At 37.5% G+C, this 19,018-nt stretch overlaps 1 protein-coding gene across 2 annotated transcripts in view; it reads left to right on the top strand.

Annotated features, from left to right (window-relative positions):
• Window positions 1-19,018, top strand: part of APLF (aprataxin and PNKP like factor) — an 88,027-nt gene that overhangs the window by 29,699 nt on the left and 39,310 nt on the right. For both annotated transcript variants that reach the window (XM_028116343.2, XM_088026198.1), the window contains 3 exons: window positions 6,532-6,679; window positions 6,996-7,128; window positions 14,115-14,299. In XM_028116343.2, coding sequence (XP_027972144.2) covers window positions 6,532-6,679; window positions 6,996-7,128; window positions 14,115-14,299 — 466 coding nt within the window. The remainder of the gene's footprint in view (window positions 1-6,531; window positions 6,680-6,995; window positions 7,129-14,114; window positions 14,300-19,018) is intronic.

The following is a 19,018-nucleotide window of genomic DNA, read 5'->3' as shown; positions in this document are numbered from 1 at the left end:
GACTAGAAATCAGTGACATAGAAAGTAGACAAATAACAAAGAAAATCAACAAAGCCAAAAGTTGGTTCTTTGAAAAGATTAAATGTAAACTTAATAAGGTTTACCAAGAAAAACCAAAATGAAAAAATACAAATTATCAATATCAGGAATGGAAGAGAGTATATTACTAGTGATTTTACAGACCTTAAAAGAATAATGAAGAAATATTATTTAAAGCTTTATGCCAGCAAACTTGACAGCCTAAATGAATGGATACATTCCTCCGAAAACATAATTTACCAAAACTAATATAGGAAGAGGGCACCTGGGTGGCTCAGCCAGTTAAGCGGCTGCCTTTGGCTCAGGTCATGGTCCCAGGGTCCTGGGATCGAGTCCCGCATCGCTTCTCCCTCTCCCTCTGCCTGCCTCTCTGCCTACTTGTTCTCTCTCTCTGTGTGTCAAATAAATAAATAGAATCTTAAAAAAAAAAAAAAACTAATATAGGAAGAAATAGAAAATTGGGTGAATTTTATATTAAAGAAATTGAGGTCACAATTTAAGAATTTTCCATAAGAAACTTCACTAGTGAGTTCTATTAACTTTCAAGAAAGAAATAATACCAATATTGTGTCTTTTTTTTCCCCCAAATAGAAGAAACTTCCATAATCCTCATACCCAAATCAGACAATAACATTACAAGAAAACTAGACCAGTATTCTCATAAAAAATACTTCTAAGTCAAATCCAGCAATTTGTATAAAGGATAATACACTATAACCAAGTGGAATTTGAGGAATGCAAGGTGGATTTATGAGATAAAAATCAATGCAATTTGCTATAGCAGATTGAAGAACTGTCATTTCAACAGATGCATAAAAATAGTTTTGACAAAATTCAACACCTGTTTGTGATTAAAAAAAAAAAACCTCTGAGAAATCTAGAAAAAGAAGGAAACTTCCTTTCTATCTAAAACTTAACAGTCAAGTTTTGGAAGTTCTCTCCCTAAGATTGGGAACAAAACAAAGATGCCATTTTGTACAACTTCTATTCAACATTTATTGGAGGTCCTAGCCAGTCCAGGAAGGCAAGACAAAGAAGTAAAATGCATCGGATTGGAAAAGAAGAAGTAAAACTGTCTTTATTTGCAGATGATAGGATTGTGGATTTAGAAAATTCTCAAGTATCTACCTAAGAAGTACCTATTGTGTGATTAGGTTTATATTACGTTCTATAATAAGCAAACGAATCTGTAGTGATAGAAATCCAGTCAGTGATTATTTCCAGGGACACAGGAAAGCTTTTTGTGGTGATGGACATATTCTGTGTCTCAGTAAGGGTGTAAGTTACCTGGATGTATGCAATTGTGAAAACTGACCAAATCATGTGCTTCAGATCTGTGATTTCAGTAAATATAAATCACATCTACAATTTATTAAACTAGTAAATGAAAAGAAATTATGTGAGGAAATGGTTTTTGATTTCAGTTAAATGAAATTCAGTAATTGTTGCTTGCAACTTTACATATCTTCCTCTTCTTTTTTCTCTTATCACACATGTAGAAAGAATGCTGTTTTTAACCAGCTGTTGAAATGAGAAATATAAAGAACTAATTTTTTTGTTACAGTAAATTTCCACAGTGGAATTATATAGTTTTTTAAAAAATCAGGAAAATATTGCACATCTCTATAAAACAAAATACAGTCATTGCCTCAAAATTTAGAGTATTATATGTCAACTTTATATTTTTAAAAATTTTATTTATATCCATTCAAACAAGCTTGTCCCCTTAACATGAAAGACCAGTGCTGTACCTGAAATATGTGAGATTGTGGGATGACTGAATTTTGAGTGTTTTTAGTATTGATAAAAGTAAGAAAACAACCCACTTCAGCAGCACTGTACTTTTTTAGGCTATTATGAGTAATATATATGGTGTATTGTTGCTGTGAAGCTATGTCTTGAAAGAGGTAGTAAATATTTTGCATATGTTTTGGTAATTGCGTGCCTGGGTTAGGGTAACCAAATTAATTGTGTTATTTTATATTTAAAAAAACCTGTGTGCTTTGTGGCAGTGGTTGGGTCCCTGATGCCATTATAATTTTTTTCTTCCAACCAGTTGTGAATATAAGAAAGATTTGAACAACAAAACAACAACAATAAAAACCGAGAAAACAAAAGCTTGCCATTTCTTTCGCTTTTCATTTTACTGATGTCATAATGTTTTCATGTAGTAGTTAGATTCTGTATAAGAAGTCCCATTTATAACCAACTCCGTGGGACCATATGGGTCTGTTCATATAAGCTCTCATCAGTTTGTTCATTTCTCACTCTTTTCTGTACATATTTCTGTGAAATTATTCTGCTAGAAATACCAAAACCCATACTTTTTCGAGAAGTCAGAGTAAGACAAAACCAAATTAAAAAAAGATAAAACACTTAGTTTTATATTTTAGTTAATTAAATTACGGCATATTTCATTCAGAAGCACCAACATTAATTTTGCATTCTTTTTTTTTTAAGATTTTATTTATTCACTTGAGACACACACACAGAGAGAGAGAGAGAGAGAGAGAGCATGAGCAGGGGGAGAGGCAGAGGGAGAGGGAGAAGCAGGCTCCCCGCCGAGCCAGTAGCCCAACGCGAGGCTTGATCCCAGAACCCCAGGATCATGACCCAAGCCAAAGGCAGACACCCAACCATCTGAGGCACCCAGGCGCCCCTGCATTCTTTTTACCTCCCCAATAGTGGGTGCTCATCAAGTGTTGGGTTCCTAAATACATGAATGAAATATTGTGTAACACTTTGTTTTTGATACGATTTTTGTATCTGAATTTCACTGATAAAGAAGTACAACATTGTCTCTCTAGGGAGATTATTTCCTTTAAGACACTGTTGAGAAAAGTACAGTAAATCTTATGTTATACAAAGTTTTTTTTTCAAATTGTTAAAGTTCTTAATTTTTAAGTTTCATATAAAAAGCTTAAGCACTTTAATTTTGAACAAAACAATAAAATAATGAAAATGCCATTATAGTATGATAATATGCATGTTTACAATTGATTAATGATTTTTAAAACTTATTTCTAGGTCCAGTTCATTTATGTTAGTAGCATATTTTATATTAAAGATAAGAATATTTATATTTAAATTTAATTTGGAGTATATTTTTAAGATTTAAGAATAACTTAATTGCTAAGTCTTTAAAAAGAAGAAAAGAGTTTTCTACACTGCCTAGGGAAGGGTCGCTACTGTGTTCACATGAATGCCCTGTGGGATACCTAGTACCACCCAAAGCCACCAGAACAAGCTTCCTGCTGGAGTGAGGGATTCCTTTCAAAACTTAAAGGGAAATTTTCACAATGTCTGGAGCCTTTGATGTCCTGCAAATGAAGGAGGAGGATGTCCTCAAAATTCCTTACAGCAGGAACCCACTTTGTTGGCACCAACCTTGACTTCCAAATGGAACAGTATATCTAAAAAGGAAAAGTGATGGCGTCTACATCATAAATCTGAAGAGAACCTGGGAGAAGCTTCTGCTGGCAGCTCGTGCCATTGTTGCCATTGAAAACCCGGTTGATGTCAGTGTTGTATCATCCAGGAATACTGCCCAATGAGCTGTGCTGAAGTTTGTTGCTGTAACTGGAGTCACTCTATTGCAGACTGCTTCACTCCTGAAACCTTCACTAACCAGATCGAGGCAGCTTCTGGTGATTACTGATCCAAGGGCTGACCCTCTCACAGAGGTGTCTCATGTTAACCTGCCTACCTACCACCACTCTGTGTAAGACAGACCCTCCTCTGTACTATGTGGACATTGCCATCCCTTGCAACAAGGGAGCTCAATAGTGGTCTGATGTGGTGGATGCTAACGTGGGAAGTTCTGTGCATACGTGGTACCATTTCCTGTGAACACCCTTGGGAGGTCATGCCTGATTTCTGCTTCTACAGAGATCCTCAAGAGACTGAAAAGGAAGATTAGGCTGTTGCTGAAAAGGCTATGACCAACGAGGGATTTCAGGGTGAACAGACTGCTCCAGCTTCTGAGTTCACTACTACTCAACACGAAGTTGCAGACTGGTCTGAAGGCGTGCAGGTGCCCTCTGTGTCTATTCAGCAGTTCCCTGCTTAAGACTGGAGCACTCAGCCTGCCAATGAAGATTGTCTGCCTCTCCCACTTCTCAGGCCACTGAATGGGTAGGAACAACCACTGAGTGGTCTTTAAGGTGCTCTTCCACAAAGGCAAACAAAATGGAAATAAGGTTGATGGAAAATAAACAGTTTCTAAAAGTTGAAAAAAAAAAAGAGTTGGAGGATTCACACTTCCCAATCTCAAAACCTACTACAAATCTCCAGTAATAAAGATAGTATGGTACTAGCATAAAGAAAGACATATAGATCAGTGAAATAGAATTGAGGGTCCGGAAATAAAGCCCTTACATTATGGCCAACTGATTTTTGACAAGATTGCCAGGACAATTAAATGGGAGAAACAATAGTCTCTTCAACAAATGGTGTTGGGACAACTGGATAACCATTTGCAAAAGAATGAAGTTAGACTCCTACCTCACACCATATAAAAATGGACTTAAAATGGATCAGAGACCTAAATATTAGAGCTAAAACTGTGAAATTCAGAAAAAAATACAGGTATAGATCTTTGTGACTTGGATTAGGCAGTGGTTTTTTGATAAAACACCAAAAGCACAGAATGTGTTACAAATGGAATTATATGATTTGTAGCCTTTTTTTTTTGCATTTTTTTATTTTATTATGTTAATCACCATACATTACATCATTAGTTTTTGATGTAGTGTTCCATGATTCATTGTTTGTGTATAACACCCAGTGCTCCATTCAATATGTGCCCTCTTTAATACCCATCACCAGGCTAACCCATCCCCCCACCCCCCTCCCCTCTAGAACCCTCAGTTTGTTTCTCAGAGTCCATAGTCTCTCATGTTTCGTCTCCCCCTCCAATTTCCCCCCTTTGTTTTTCTCTTCCTATAGCTTCTTTTTTTAATTTTTTAATTTTTTATTGTTATGTTAATCACCATATATTACATCATTTGTTTTTGATGTAGTGTTCCATGATTCATTGTTTGTTCATAACACCCAGTGCTCCATGCAGAATGTGCCCTCTTTAATACCCATCACCAGGCTAACCCATCCCCCTACCCTCCTCCCCTCTAGAACCCTCAGTTTGTTTTTCAGAGTCCATCATCTCTCATGGTTCGTCTTGCCCTCTGACTTACTCCCCTTCATTCTTCCTCTCCTGCTATCTTCTTCTTTTTCTTTTTTCTTAAAATATGTTGCGTTATTTGTTTCAGAAGTACAGATCTGTGATTCAACAGTCTTGCACAATTCACAGCGCTCACCGTAGCACATACCCTCCCCAATGTCTATCACCCAGCCACCCCATGCCTCCCACCCCCCCACCACTCCAGCAACCCTCAGTTTGTTTCCTGAGATTAAGAATTCCTCATATCAGTGAGATCACATGATACATATCTTTCTCTGACTGACTTATTTTGCTCAGCATAATACCCTACAGTTCCATCCACGTCGTTGCAAATGGCAAGATTTCATTCCTTTTGATGGGTGCATAATATTCCATTATATACACACACACACACCACATCTTCTTTATCCATTCATCTGTCGATGGACATCTTGGCTCTTTCCATAGTTTGGCTATTGTGGACATTGCTGCTATAAACATTGCTGCTATAAACATTTGGATCCCTACATTTGTATCTTTGGGGTAAATACCCAGGATTTGTAGCCTTTTGTGGTTGGCTTCTTTGAGATTCCTCCATTTTGTTGTATATCAGTGGGTTATTCCTTTTTATTTCTGAGTAGTATTTCCATCTATATTTTCAAATGTTCAAAAAAGTACATTTGTTGGATTGTCTCTATGTATATGTAATGAATAGTAATCCATCAACTTTGGATGATCTTACTGCACTTTGCAGCAAGTGGGAGGTAGTTGGTTCTGCTAGTATATTCCACATGTGACCCCATGGATGCTCCTGTGTCAGAATAGTTAGCTTCCGACTGGACTGCAGGTTTGGGGAGATTTCACAAATGGCTGTACTGGCTAGAACTCCAGTAGCAGCTACGTGTGAACATGACATCAGGATTTTATTTTTTTCTTCAAAAGGCATACTAGCTTATTTGATATTCTTGCAGTTTGCATTTTCTCTTTGGGTGCTGGGTGGGGATCTTAACTTTTATGGGCTATCTGGACAAATACTGAGTAAGGACACAGCTCTTAAGCCTTAAGAGAGATGGCTACTACCCATCTCATAAGTACCTAGTGGTTTCTAGGCCGATCATTTGGAAAGATAAATGTATTTTATGCTGATACAATGAGCAGAAGATGAAGAACATATTTTAGTCTGTATATTTTATTCTAATATGCTATCATCTGCTTTTTTGTCTTGCTAAGGCCAGGAAGCACAATTCATTAGTTAGATGTACTTGGGAGAATCCCATTTATAATGACATGGTATAATAGAAGTGTTTTAAATGATTTTTTATTTTATTTTGTAGAAATAGTCAGATGCTTGATGAAGATAATATACTGAATGAAACACCAAAATCTTTCTCAGTTCACCCGCCTGATGAGACAACTGGTGCCCCACAACTGGAAAGAAGCACAGAAATACCTAAGACCCAAACTACTTCTGCAAATAATGAGGTCAGAAATTCAAGATCTCATCCATTTGTAACGTATTCCTTATTTCAAGGAGAGAAAAGACAACTGAAATTGGCCATATCATGACAATATTACTGGCATTGCTGTTTTTAGGTTAAGCTGTCCAGACTATCACACTAGTCCACCATGTCAACTAATAGAGATAATGAATTTCTTTCCTTGAGAAATTTGAATAATTCAGTCCACACTTGCAGATAGGTTTTTTTTTAATGGTAGTTCCCTGCAAAGTAAGTAATTTTACAGTTTCGTTAAGGCTGCATGATTATTTTTAGTAATTGATATATAGATGCCTTTTTAGTGTTTCCTAGGTGAATGTAGAGACCTCAGTAAGCAACAGTCAAACCCTGCGCAGAGGAGAAGAATCCTTCCAGCATGGATGTTAACAGAAAATCTCAGTGATCAAAAACTTTCAGCACCAGTCAGCAGCGGGGGTAGGTTTTGTTTCGAAAACATTAAGCAGAATTTAGAAGTTTTTCTGAACAAATGGAGACAGACTAGTGGTTGTGTAAGTGTATCACTTAGCCTAACATTTTTTTTAGATGTGTACATGAGGTCTAACCTAAAAATTACGCTATTATGTTATGTCATTTATCATACACCATCCTGCTAATTACCTTTTGATTTATGTGCTAGACTTATATTAATGTAGATTTTTCAAACATACCTGTTGGTGTCATGTCAGTGATAACAGGTCAGCAAAGTAAGAGCTTTCTAAATTAATTTAATTAAATAAAAAACTGCCAGGCACACACTATTATGTGCTGGAGGTTTCAGGAGGACCTCTGTCCCAGCACAGCTCACTGTCAAGGCAGATAGCACAGTGATTTATGCCAGCTGTTGGGCATTCCCATTGATTCGAGATTATAAAAACGTTTACTGCCTTGTCTTAGTCTTTTATTTGCAACTTTGTAGCCATCTTGGGTTTACTTTCTATTGACTGCTTGTTTTCTTTTATAGGGGTCACATTTTCCTGTTTGTTCTCAAGTTTAGTAACTTTCAATGGGATATTGGATATTATGAATGATATAGAGATTTTTTATTTTATGTTCCTCTGAATAAATATTTTTGTTCTAATAGCGATTAATTTGGCCTAATAGGCAATCTTCTTCTAATACGCAACTAATTCAGACCCTGACCTCTATTTCCCCTGTTGTGGTCAGCAGCCGCAGCCTCTGCTTAGTTCTAGCAGCTTCTAGCTGCTGCTTGTCCTTGCACGTGTGGCCCAGCAGCCAGTGAAGGACTTGGGTCGGTTTTATATGTAAATTTTAGTTCATGGTCCTCTGAGGCTTCCTTCCTCCCAGTATTTTATCCCTAACTTTCTACTTGCTCTACCAAGCCTTAAAGTCTGTCCTCTGACCAGTTAAACCAATAAGGCTGCTTTCTGCCACCTGTGGATTGGGAGATGCCCTTGGTCGGTTGGGGGTGGGGAGCCACAAATTCACAAACCTCACAGGTTATATTTAATTTTTTTGGTTCTGCCTTTTTCATCACTCTGCAGTGCCTTCAAACAGTTTTTGTTTTTAATAATTTTGCCAAAATTTATACTGGTTTTATTTGGGATGATTAATTCAGTCACACTACTCTGCCATTTTACCCCAAGCACAATTGAATATGTACTGTAGTTGAATGTTACTGCTCTCGCTGCTTCTCCTCAGCATAGTGGTCATAGAAGCAGTCTCAAGATTTTGATCCCGTATGTTATATACAAAATATTCCTTATTTAATTCTAGTTTGGAATTTAGTAGGATCAGACTGACCTCTGATCCTACTTATATATGTGTTATATATTATGAAAGATGTAATCTGGAGAATTTTCATATATAAACCCAAGAATTCCTGGTAAGAGTTTTATTCCAGTACAGTAGTTTTCAAACCTCCACCACCCATCATTACATGTGTAAAATTTTTATCAGTAACATTTCTCATTAAGCGCGGTAATTCCTCACTTTGCCAGAAGGAAATGGGGAGTGATGAATGGTCGTGGAGAGGGGGTGGGCACTTTCTCTCAGTAGACCAGTTTCTCTAATATAGAAAGAATAACTTTAATTGACCAAAAATTGGACCAATGTCAACTGCCTCCCTGCAAGCAATTCCTTTTCTTTCAGAGTTGTTCTGTGTGGTAGCTGCTTCTGTGCTACCACTATTAGAGTGCTTATAATACTCCAAAATACATTTTGCTTCAAATTAAAAATAACTATTAACTTTTACTAGCCAGATGTACCATGTAAAATATGAAGCACCTTTTTGAGTACTTCACCTTAAAAATGCAAAGGATAACAATTTGCCATTGATTTGGACAAGAATATTATATAATACCTGATGTACTTAAAATGCTAAAGCTTCAAAATAAGGTAGAAAAGTCTTTGGATTCTGGCATGTCTTCTTTCTTATAAGTAGACTTTGGGGGTACTTGTAAGAGCAAACTTAGGTTACTTGATTCCTTTAGAGACAAAGAGTTAGAAATACACATAGGACAGTTCAGCACTTGAATCCAGCTAATTAAAAATCAAAATAATTTGACTTTTTCTGCCATGTACTTTATTATTATTGTTGTTGTTTTATTTGTTTAAGTAATAAATCATCCAGGTCAATAGACCAATATTAGAGATTTTTAAAAATCAATTTCTAGGATGCATTTTGGACTCATTTAGAAGTAGGTTGCTTTCTTACATCTTTTGCAACTTTAGTACTATACTTTGTTCATTGATATCTATTTAGATTATCTGATTAACTTGATATTTTAGAACCCTTGTGTCATTAGGTACAGAACAGATAACGTGAACTGATGTTAAATGACTTATCTAAGATCATGTAATAAAGGCCAGAGCCGTAACTGAGACGTAGATCTGTCTGACTTTAAAGCCCATGCTCTGAGCTGTGACACTATACAGCCACCTAAATTTACCCTTTCTATGTTGTGGTGTTTTTATTCTTTTCTGTTTTAATATGCCCTTGCATTCTCTCCTAGATCTTTTCTCGTTTAACTCTTGGTTTAATCCTTACATGTATCTGAATATTTGCTGTGATCAGGCTGTCCTTTTTGTTTTTCAGCCAATATAGTTCTAGTTTATTTTCTGGGTCCCCAGATACTAGCCCTTGGATGTTATCATGAGTTTCTCAGGCCTGGGCTAAAATTTTCTCCATGTCCCTTAGTGATTCGCAAGTGAATATATTTGGGCCTGGGCTTTCAGATCTTCTCTTCTCTTGGCTTCCAGTCATCTCTGTTCCCTTAGCCTTCTAGGCTTTAGGACAAGTTATAATTCCTGGGCTATGACACTCATGTTAGATTGCAGAAGGAGCTTTTAAATTTTTAAATCATTCTACTCTGTAGTACGCTTCTTCTCCCATCTTCTAACCCTCCAACATGGAGTCATGAAAAGTGGCACATGCTGAAAAAGGTTGAAGTAGTCCCCAAATCATCGTCTGCATTTAATTTTGTACTGAATATTTTCCACATGACCACTCAACGCAGATGATAAATGCTGAACTGACATTCTATTAATTTGACTGTAGCTTAAATTTTACTTAAAGTGCTGGTTATTCTGTTTACTTTATTTCCAGCAGCCCTGCTAAATTATCTAATTAATTCTCATAGTTTTTAAGTCTCTCAGATTATCTAGCTGTACAGTCATATCTACAAAATTATAATAATTTTGGCTCTTCTGTTCTGTCTCCTGCCTTTAAAAAATTTTATTTCATGAACTAGACCGTACAAATTTTAAATAAAAATTGTTAAAATTGGTAGCTCTATCTTCTTCCCAATTTTAATAGGGATTCTATTAGTATTTCAGCATTAACATGATTGGTATTCAGTTCTGATTCTCTTATCATGTTTAGGATGTTTTCTTTTTTCTTTTTCTTATTTTTCCTTCAGGAATAACTATTGAATTCTTTGACAAATTTTTTGGTATAGATATAGTCCTGGAAAGGGGTAGATGGGGGTTGGAAGCAGGGGAGGGCATAGGGAAGCAGTGGGGTGGGGCGCTGGGCTAAAAAAGAAAAAAGGAAAAAAAGAAATAGTCCTGCATTTTCATCTGTCAGTGTAATTAGTGATGTTGGTAGATTTCCTAATGTACCACGCTTAGGTTCCTGGAATAAGTCAATTCGTCATGATGGCTTATTATTTTTAAGCTCTGTTAGATCAAAGTTGCTGATATTTAGTTTAATAAAACATTTGTGTCTGTATTCGTAAGTGCATAGTGTTTTCCTTCATGTGTGCCATCTTTGTCAGATTTTAGCATTGAGCTATGTGGGTGTTGTATTCAATGAACTAGGAGATTTTTCCATATATGCTCAAGGACAGTTTGAATCATAGGAATACCTGTTCCTTTAGAGAATCTTTTTATATCACAATCTGGGCCTGGTTCCTACTTTTAGTAGTTGATAGTTCTAGCATAGGAAAAGGTAAGTTAGACCAGTAAAAAATGAATGAAACACCCAGAAACAGATCAAATTAACACATAGTTAATATATTAAAAATTATCAGTTCAAATTGATAGGGAAAGGAATTTTATTATTTTTATATTGTTATATTTATTATTATTATAAATGATGGGAAAATTAGCTTTCCATTTGAAAAAAAAACAATATTAGAGCACTACCTCATACCATATTCTTAAATTTTTATTGAATTGATAATCTTAATGTAAAAATTAAAACTATTAAGGCATTTGAAGAAAATATGAGAACAATATTTTTATTACTTCTGGGAGGTTTTCTTAAGATGATAGAGAGCCTGGAACCCTCAGGGGAAAACTGACAGGTGCATTTAGGTTAAAAATGGAAAAAAAAAAATTTGTGTGCAGAAGACACTATAAACAAAGCCAGAGGCAAGTAGCAGACTGGCAAACCTACGGAGAGATAATATCTGTCACAATTATAAAACACAGAAGGTTAACAATTGTTTACTTAATAACAAAAAGGAAGGTAAAACTCAGAAATTTTGGACGTAGTATATGACATACTACAGAAGAATAAATACAAATAGGCAATAAATTTATGACTACTTTGCCAGTCTTTCTTACATATTTAAATATACAACGCTCTTTGATCTACAAATTCTAATTCTACGTATTTATCCCACGAGAATAATAGCATTTATAGTTTTAGTCCATGTGTGTTTATATATATGTATTTGTAGGTATATTTGGTTAACCTTAGCAAGTTGGGAAGGATACACTTCAAATTGTTAATATAACTGTTAGGGTGGTTCTTTTGGAGGATAAAGTTGGATGGATGTGATTGTAATGACATGTGTATAGTGTAGCTATCTATCATTCATATACTGTTAATGTAATAGCTCATATAAGTAAATGCAACTAGTAATATTAAAAATAAAGTGATTTGTTTTAACAGATCTTCTTTTATATTGCAGTCATTTAACTGTACCTATTCTGGATATAAAAAAAAATTTGGTATGCCGGATTTGAAGATTGTTATGAACTAATTAAGCTATATTTACTCTTTTAAAGAGCATTTTTACAACAGTATCAAAATGGCTTCTTCCTATGCAAAAAGAAATTGGCTCTGGTCCTTAGAAGGAATATTTGTAGTAGAGAACTTGGAATTTTGAAGAATATTTTAAATATATATTTTTAATTTTATGATTTTTAAAAAAGATTTTATTTATTTTAGGGAGCGAGGGAGTGTGCTTGGGGTGGGGGGAGGGGCAGAGGGAGAGAATCTCAAGCCAACTCTGTGCTGAGCGCAGAGCTCGAGTTGGGGCTCAATCTCACGACCCCGAGATCATGACCTGAGCCAAAACCAAGAAAGAGTCTGATGCTTAACTGATTAAGCCACTCAGGCACCCCTAATTTTATGATTTTATGTACATGTGTGACACTTGGAATATGGTAAACTGCCATTTGGGCAGATTCTGTGTCTTACTTAATTTACAGTTTTAGTTCTTAGTATAGTAAGCAGTACCGTTAGTTGATTATTTCTCTTCGTTTGACTAACTCATATCTGTTGTAGCATTTGGACATTTGCTGCATGAAGCTATATAGTCCTGACAGTTTCTAAAATGATATGAAATCTTCCTAATTTAGATTCAAAGTAAATATTTAAGTAATTTAGGCAAAGTTTAGTTATTGAATAGTTTTATTCCTAAGTTTCTTATGTAAATACATTATGTTTATATTGGTTCAATTGACTTCACTGCTAAATAATGTGGATGATATTTCTTTCCTAACTTTAATGAAGGACTGTTATTTTAGGCCACTTGAGTATCCTTTAGTACAAATCTGAGCAAACTATAGCCCTTGAGCCAAATCCAGCATGCTGCCTGTTTTTGTCAATAAAGTTTTACTGGAACGCAGCTATGCTCATCCCTGTATGTATTGTCTGTGGCTACTTTTGCGCCAGAAAGGCAGAGTTGGGTAGTTATGACAGAACACTATATGACCAACAGAACTTAAAATATTTATGCTCTGGCTTTTTGTAGAAAAATTTGCCAGACCTTGCTTTAGAACATTAGTGACTATGGATTGCCTTATATACCTATATTCAGGCTCTCAAGGGAGTCTTTGGACCAATTCTGTTTATGTTCACAATGCATTTAGTCAAACATTTATTGAGCACCAGTTTTATGCTAGACACATTTCTAGGTTCTGGAGATACCAGGAGGGAACAGTGAACAAGACACATAAAGTTTCTGTCCTCGTGAAGTTGTTATTTGAATGTGGGGGAGACAGATAATTAAACATGAAGATTGTCCTCTTAAAAAGAGTGGATTTTTTTTCTATTTAGAGGGATCATGGATTTATTAACAAAATATGATACTGACTTAGGTTTGCCCCATATATTGAACCCAGGGTAAATATTATATGGGGTACAGTGTCCATTGTTATTGAGACTTATTTTCGAAATTGGTGAAGTTTGTGGAGGTCACTCTTGCTTTTGGGTTGTTTTGGGTTCTTAATCTGTTATTAAGTTGAATTCCTCACTGTGGATGTTAGGGGCTCAATAATTGTATGTCAAATTCATTGGATAGCTATATGTTAAATTTTCTGTTAGGGAAATTTAGTGCTAAAGTAAAAAACATATATTTAACACGTATCAAATACTCTGCTATATAGTTTATATATCACACCTCGTTTACTCCTAGTAACTCTATGAGTTATTATTATAATTCCTTTCTTTGGGATGATAAAACCAGAGTTCAGAGAGGCATAGTAAAGCAGTTCAAGGATGGCACCTGTTCATATTAGCATCTTGGCCTGGCTCTCTCCAGGGCTGGAGCTCCAGGCTAAAGTGCTGCTTAATACTCTTCTGAGATTTGCAAGTAAGTGTTTTCAAGGTGGCATTAATCTAAATGGAACTTTACTTTTAATTGCCCTTTTATCCTTTTTCTTCTTTCTTTTGACATTTGAAGATATAGGAGATAATTTTTTTTCTTCTTTTTCATTGTGTTTTTAAGATAATAATATAATCCAGGAAAGTGGAAAAGAAGGAATCTGCAAAGATAAAACTCAAGTAAACATAACACAGCAAGGAAGAAAGCGATTAATTTCATCAGGAGATTCAGAAAGTACATCTGCAGAACAAGACACAGGGAAAAAGTGCAAAAATGCTGATCAGGAAGAGTCTGTCACTTCATCCAAGGTGATTTTTTTTTTTTAATTATTATTTGGGGGTGCCGGGCTGGCTCAGTTGGTAGAGTGTGTCTCTTGATCTGGGGGTTATAGGTTTGAGCCTCACATTGGGTGTAGAAATTACTTAAAAATAAAAATCTTTTTTTTTTTTAAGATTTTATTTATTTATTTGACAGAGAGAGACACAGCGAGAGAGGGAGCACAAGCAGGAGGGAGTGGGAGAGGGAGAAGCGGGCTTCCCGCGGAGCAGGGAGCCCGATGCGGGGCTCGATCCCAGGATCCTGGGACCATGACCTGAGCCGAAGGCAGACGCTTAAGGACTGAGCCACCCAGGTGCCCCTTAAAAATAAAATCTTAAAAAAATTTATTATTTGATCATTTGTTTTCTTCATCAAGTGTTCTAGATAAGAATTGATTATATATTGTATATGGCAAGAAAAAACCAGAGCTGCTCTTTATTGCTGAGTTTATGAAGATAAAAAGTAGCCCAGATTTTTTTTGGCTTACTAAAATTAATGTAGTACTTGCTTTGTAGAAAACAAATTCTATTTAATTTAGAAGTTTTCAGACTGGAAAAAAAGTGGAGACCGCTTGACTGGTTGTAATTGGTACCTTCATTCTGAAAACCTGGTTTCGTTTATTTTATTGGTCATTCTCAGACGACATGTAACCACCTTTTTCTTCCTACCTCTGAAAATAACTGATAGGCTAGTTCTTAATAGCCTGTTGCAGGATTACTTCTGGGCTAATTTACAGTATTTGGAAAAATTCTCTTTCCTCTTTCAGTTTTTGCTAACTCACTGGAATGGTGTGACTGACCTAAGCATTCTTTAACATTGGGTACTTAAGGAAAATGGGGCCCATTATTGGATGCCTTTAAAAAAAGAGGGAATAGGGGAGAGAGAGTGTGCAAAGGAGTGAGCACGCCCAGGGCAGGTCAGGTATTCTTCCTCTTCAGACAGCGCTGGCTTTCGGTAATAGTTTTCACGATCGTTACCGGCTCCGTGGGTCTCCACCGTTTCAGTGTCAGCGGAGCCCAAGGAGTAGGTAGGATTGGTTTAGAATAGTGTGCGCTGGGCTGGCCGGAAGGCTGTCGGCTCTTCCGGAGGGTGGGCCTTTCGTAGTACTCCCTTTGCTCCTGCCTCCTCCCCCATGAGAAAAGATCTGGCTTCTCGCTGGATCCTTTCTTCTAGGTAGGGAAATGCGCTCTGATCCCTATTGGGTCAGCTCCCTGGCTTACTTACGGAGTCAGGTTTAACAAATGAGAACATTTTCTGACTCACTTGTATTGACCATAACAAGTTATTAAGATAAAACTTGTTTGACTTTGAGCCCTAGTACACTCCCTTCTCTGAACATATTAATATGACTGCCTGTTTTTTTTCAAAAAAGAAAAGTTTTTTGTTTTTTGTTTTTTTCCAGAAGAAAATCTGTAGTGTAGTTGTTTATCCCAACCCATTACCCAAGTTTGGCAATGACAAGTGAAACTTAAGAAACACTTTTCTTAATTGATAGATTGCGGAGAGGAGCAGTAAACAGATCCAAGATATTCGAGGTATTTGTGAGATTTTGATGACACGTACATTGGACTGCCTATAATTTTGTGACTCTACTAATGTCTGGTCATGAAGATAATTGCTCTGAAATTGTTCATATTTCTCATTAATTCTCTTGCATCTCTCTGCAGCTCCTTATGGGTTATGTAATTGTCCAGTTTGGGAATGAACATGAGGGGCTTGAATCTACTAACTTTAAAGAAATAATCTACATAGTTTACATAATCTAATTCGGTCTCTGTTATAAACGACAGAAGGAAGCCTAACTGAAACAACTGAAGCAAGTAGTGTTATAAAGCGTATTAACTGTTGCTGGGAAGCCAGCTACCCTAACATTTAGTGACTTAACAACATTTTATTCTTATAATTCTGTGAGTTGGCTGAGCTCAGTTGGGCATTTCTTTTGTGACGTCTTTTTGGTGTTGAGCTGGGCTACATTCAGTTGGGAACTCAGCTGAGGCTGGAGCATCCAAAATGGCTTCACTTGCATGAATAGTGCCTCCATGAGGGTTGACTGCATGGCTGGCGGCTGGCCGGGCCTCCCTTTCTCCACTTAACCAGTAAGCAGTCTAGGCCAAACGTCTTCACCTGACAGCTGGATTCCAAGGGTATCAAAGTAGAAGCAACTGTTCTCTTAAGGCCTAGGATTGGAACTGGTACGGTGTCATTCGGCTACGTTCTTTTGGTCAGAGCAAATTACCAGGCCAGCCTGGACTCAAGGGGAGGGGATAAGAACTCCACTGCTTGATGGCAGGAGTATTTGTGTATAAAGGGATGGGAGGAATTGCTGGCGGTCATCTTTGATAACTATCACATAAAGATAGAGGAATAATTCAGTTTCCAGAATGGAAAGGAAAACAGCAGGAAATATAGGTCATAAAGACCAGCTGGGACAAGGGACTTGATCAAAATCATGTTGATTTTCACCTCTCGAATCATCCTTCACTGCTGATGGCAGGCTTGCTTCACATGGTGTCCAACATGGGCACTGGTAGCTCCAGGCTCATGTCATCTCGTTTTTCACCTTAAGAGGAAAAATGAGAGTTTCTCTGTGGTTGCTTCTGTGGTAAGTTCTAGGGACTTGGATCACGAAATCTCCACTTAGACCATTCACAGTGCTCAGAGAGATGAAGTAGTATCATTACCCCTTTTTGGGTCATGTATACACCCATTATCAGACAGATGGAGGAAAGGGGGTCTAGAAAGAAATAAATAGTAGGTTATGTAGTATTTTGGGGGCAGGGGGATACTATAGTTAGATCTGCATAAATTCAGAGAGGGGGAGAAACTGGTAGTTTTTAAGTTGGTCGAGATTAACCTAACAAATGAGGTTTCGAATTGTTGGAAACACTTGGGATATACCATAAGGTGAAAGAGCAGATGTGAGAAAGAAGGGACTTTTGGAATTTCATGCATCTAGAGGGGAGTCTCTTGTTTTGACTTGGCCTCTGTTGAGCAGTCAGGTGTCAGCGTGGTCAGTTAAGACAGAGAACCAAACTGAAAATAACTCAAGCCTTTCTTCACTTAGTGCGACAGCCAAGCAAAAGGGGAAATGACTTGTCGGCTCCCCAGTGTTCCGTTTTGTGCCATGGAACAGCACTTGGCAAGAGTCAGCAGCATAGGTGTGGAGAATCCTCTAACTGCTGAGGAGCCCTGGACCAAATGCTTCTGCCTCTTTCTAGACAAGGATGAAGGAGAAGAGGAAGAGCTAGGAGTGAAAAGATACTGAATCAAAGTACAGAAAAATGCCTCATCCAAAGCCCCCCATAGGGAGGATCCTTGGGAAGGGCCCAACACAATCACACACCCCTCCCCCACACCTACCAAAGAGGCCTCTGTGAAGAGGCACCTGGGCTAGGAATGCACCATAAGCATGGCTAAACCACTGAGGCTTGAGTCCTTGATTGCAACTCTCTCCAGAAAACTGTAACACACTGGCTGTGCACCATGTCTGTTGTGGGGAGGGCAGCTTCCCCCGTGAGGCCTGCCAGCCAAAGCCTTGAAATTATCTAAGCTTGGGCCTGAGGGATCATAATAGGACTTTGGCCTAGAGCCAGACTCCTCAGTCTGCACTTCGCTCTGCTGACTACTGTTCCACATAAGTTCCAGACGGAGAGGCCTGAGTATCCTCCAGCCAGCTGCTGTCTATTCCTTTTAATCTGAGTTAGAGTCCCTACCTTGAATCCCATCTGCTTTTCTGTTTTTTTTTTGTTTGACTGTATAGCATTTTGTTTTCCTTTTTTAAAATTTAAATTCAATTAATTAACATATAGTGTATTATTAGCTTCAGAGAGAGAGTTCAGTGATTCATCAGTCTTATATAATACCCAGTGCTCATTACATCATGTGCCCTCCTTAATGTCCATCACCCAGCTACTCCATCCCCCAACCCCCTCCCCTCCCCTCCAGCTACCCTAAGTTTGTTTCCTATGATTAGGAGTCTCTTGGGGCACCTGGGTGGCTCAGTCAGTTAAGTGTCTGCCTTCAGCTCAGGTCATGATCTCAGGGTCCTGAGCTCCGATGTAGCCCCCCTACATTGGGCTCTCTGCTCCGTGGGGAGTCTGCGTCTCCCTCTCGCTCTCCCTCTGTGCTCTTTCTCAAATAAATAAGTAAAATCTTAAAAAAAAAAAAAAGACTTTCTTATGGTTTGTTTCCCTTTCTGATCTCATCTTTTGTTTTTCCCTCCCTTCCCCATGATCCTCTGTTTTGTTTCTTAAATTCCACATATGAGTGAGAGCATATAATTGTCTTTCTCTGATTGACTTATTTCGCTTAGCATAATACCTTCTTGTTCCATCCACATTGTTGGAAATGGCAAGATTTCATTTTTTTTAATGGTTGAGTAGTATTACATTGTGTGTGTGTGTGTGTGTGTGTGTGACACATCTTCTTTATCCCTTGATCTGTTGATGGACATCTGGGCTCTTTCCATAGTTTGGCTATTGTGGACATTGCTGCTATAAACATTGGGGTGCAGGTGCCCCTTCGTTTCACTACATCTGTATCTTTGGGGTAAATACCCAGTAGTTTAAGTGCTGGGTCATAGGGTAGCTCTATATTTAACTTTTGAGGAACCTCCATACTCTTTTCCAGAGTAGCTGCACCAGCTTGCATTCCCACCAACAGTGTAGGATGGTTCTCCTTTCTCAGCATCCTCGCCAACATCTGTCATT

Source organism: Eumetopias jubatus, unplaced genomic scaffold, assembly GCF_037043125.1.
Source record: "Eumetopias jubatus isolate StellerSeaLion01/CBP00866 unplaced genomic scaffold, mEumJub1_p1.0 scaffold_9, whole genome shotgun sequence".
Classification (NCBI taxonomy): domain Eukaryota; kingdom Metazoa; phylum Chordata; class Mammalia; order Carnivora; family Otariidae; genus Eumetopias; species Eumetopias jubatus.
The sequence above is the reverse complement of the archived record's forward strand: the minus strand, read 5'-3'. Positions and strand labels throughout refer to the sequence as shown.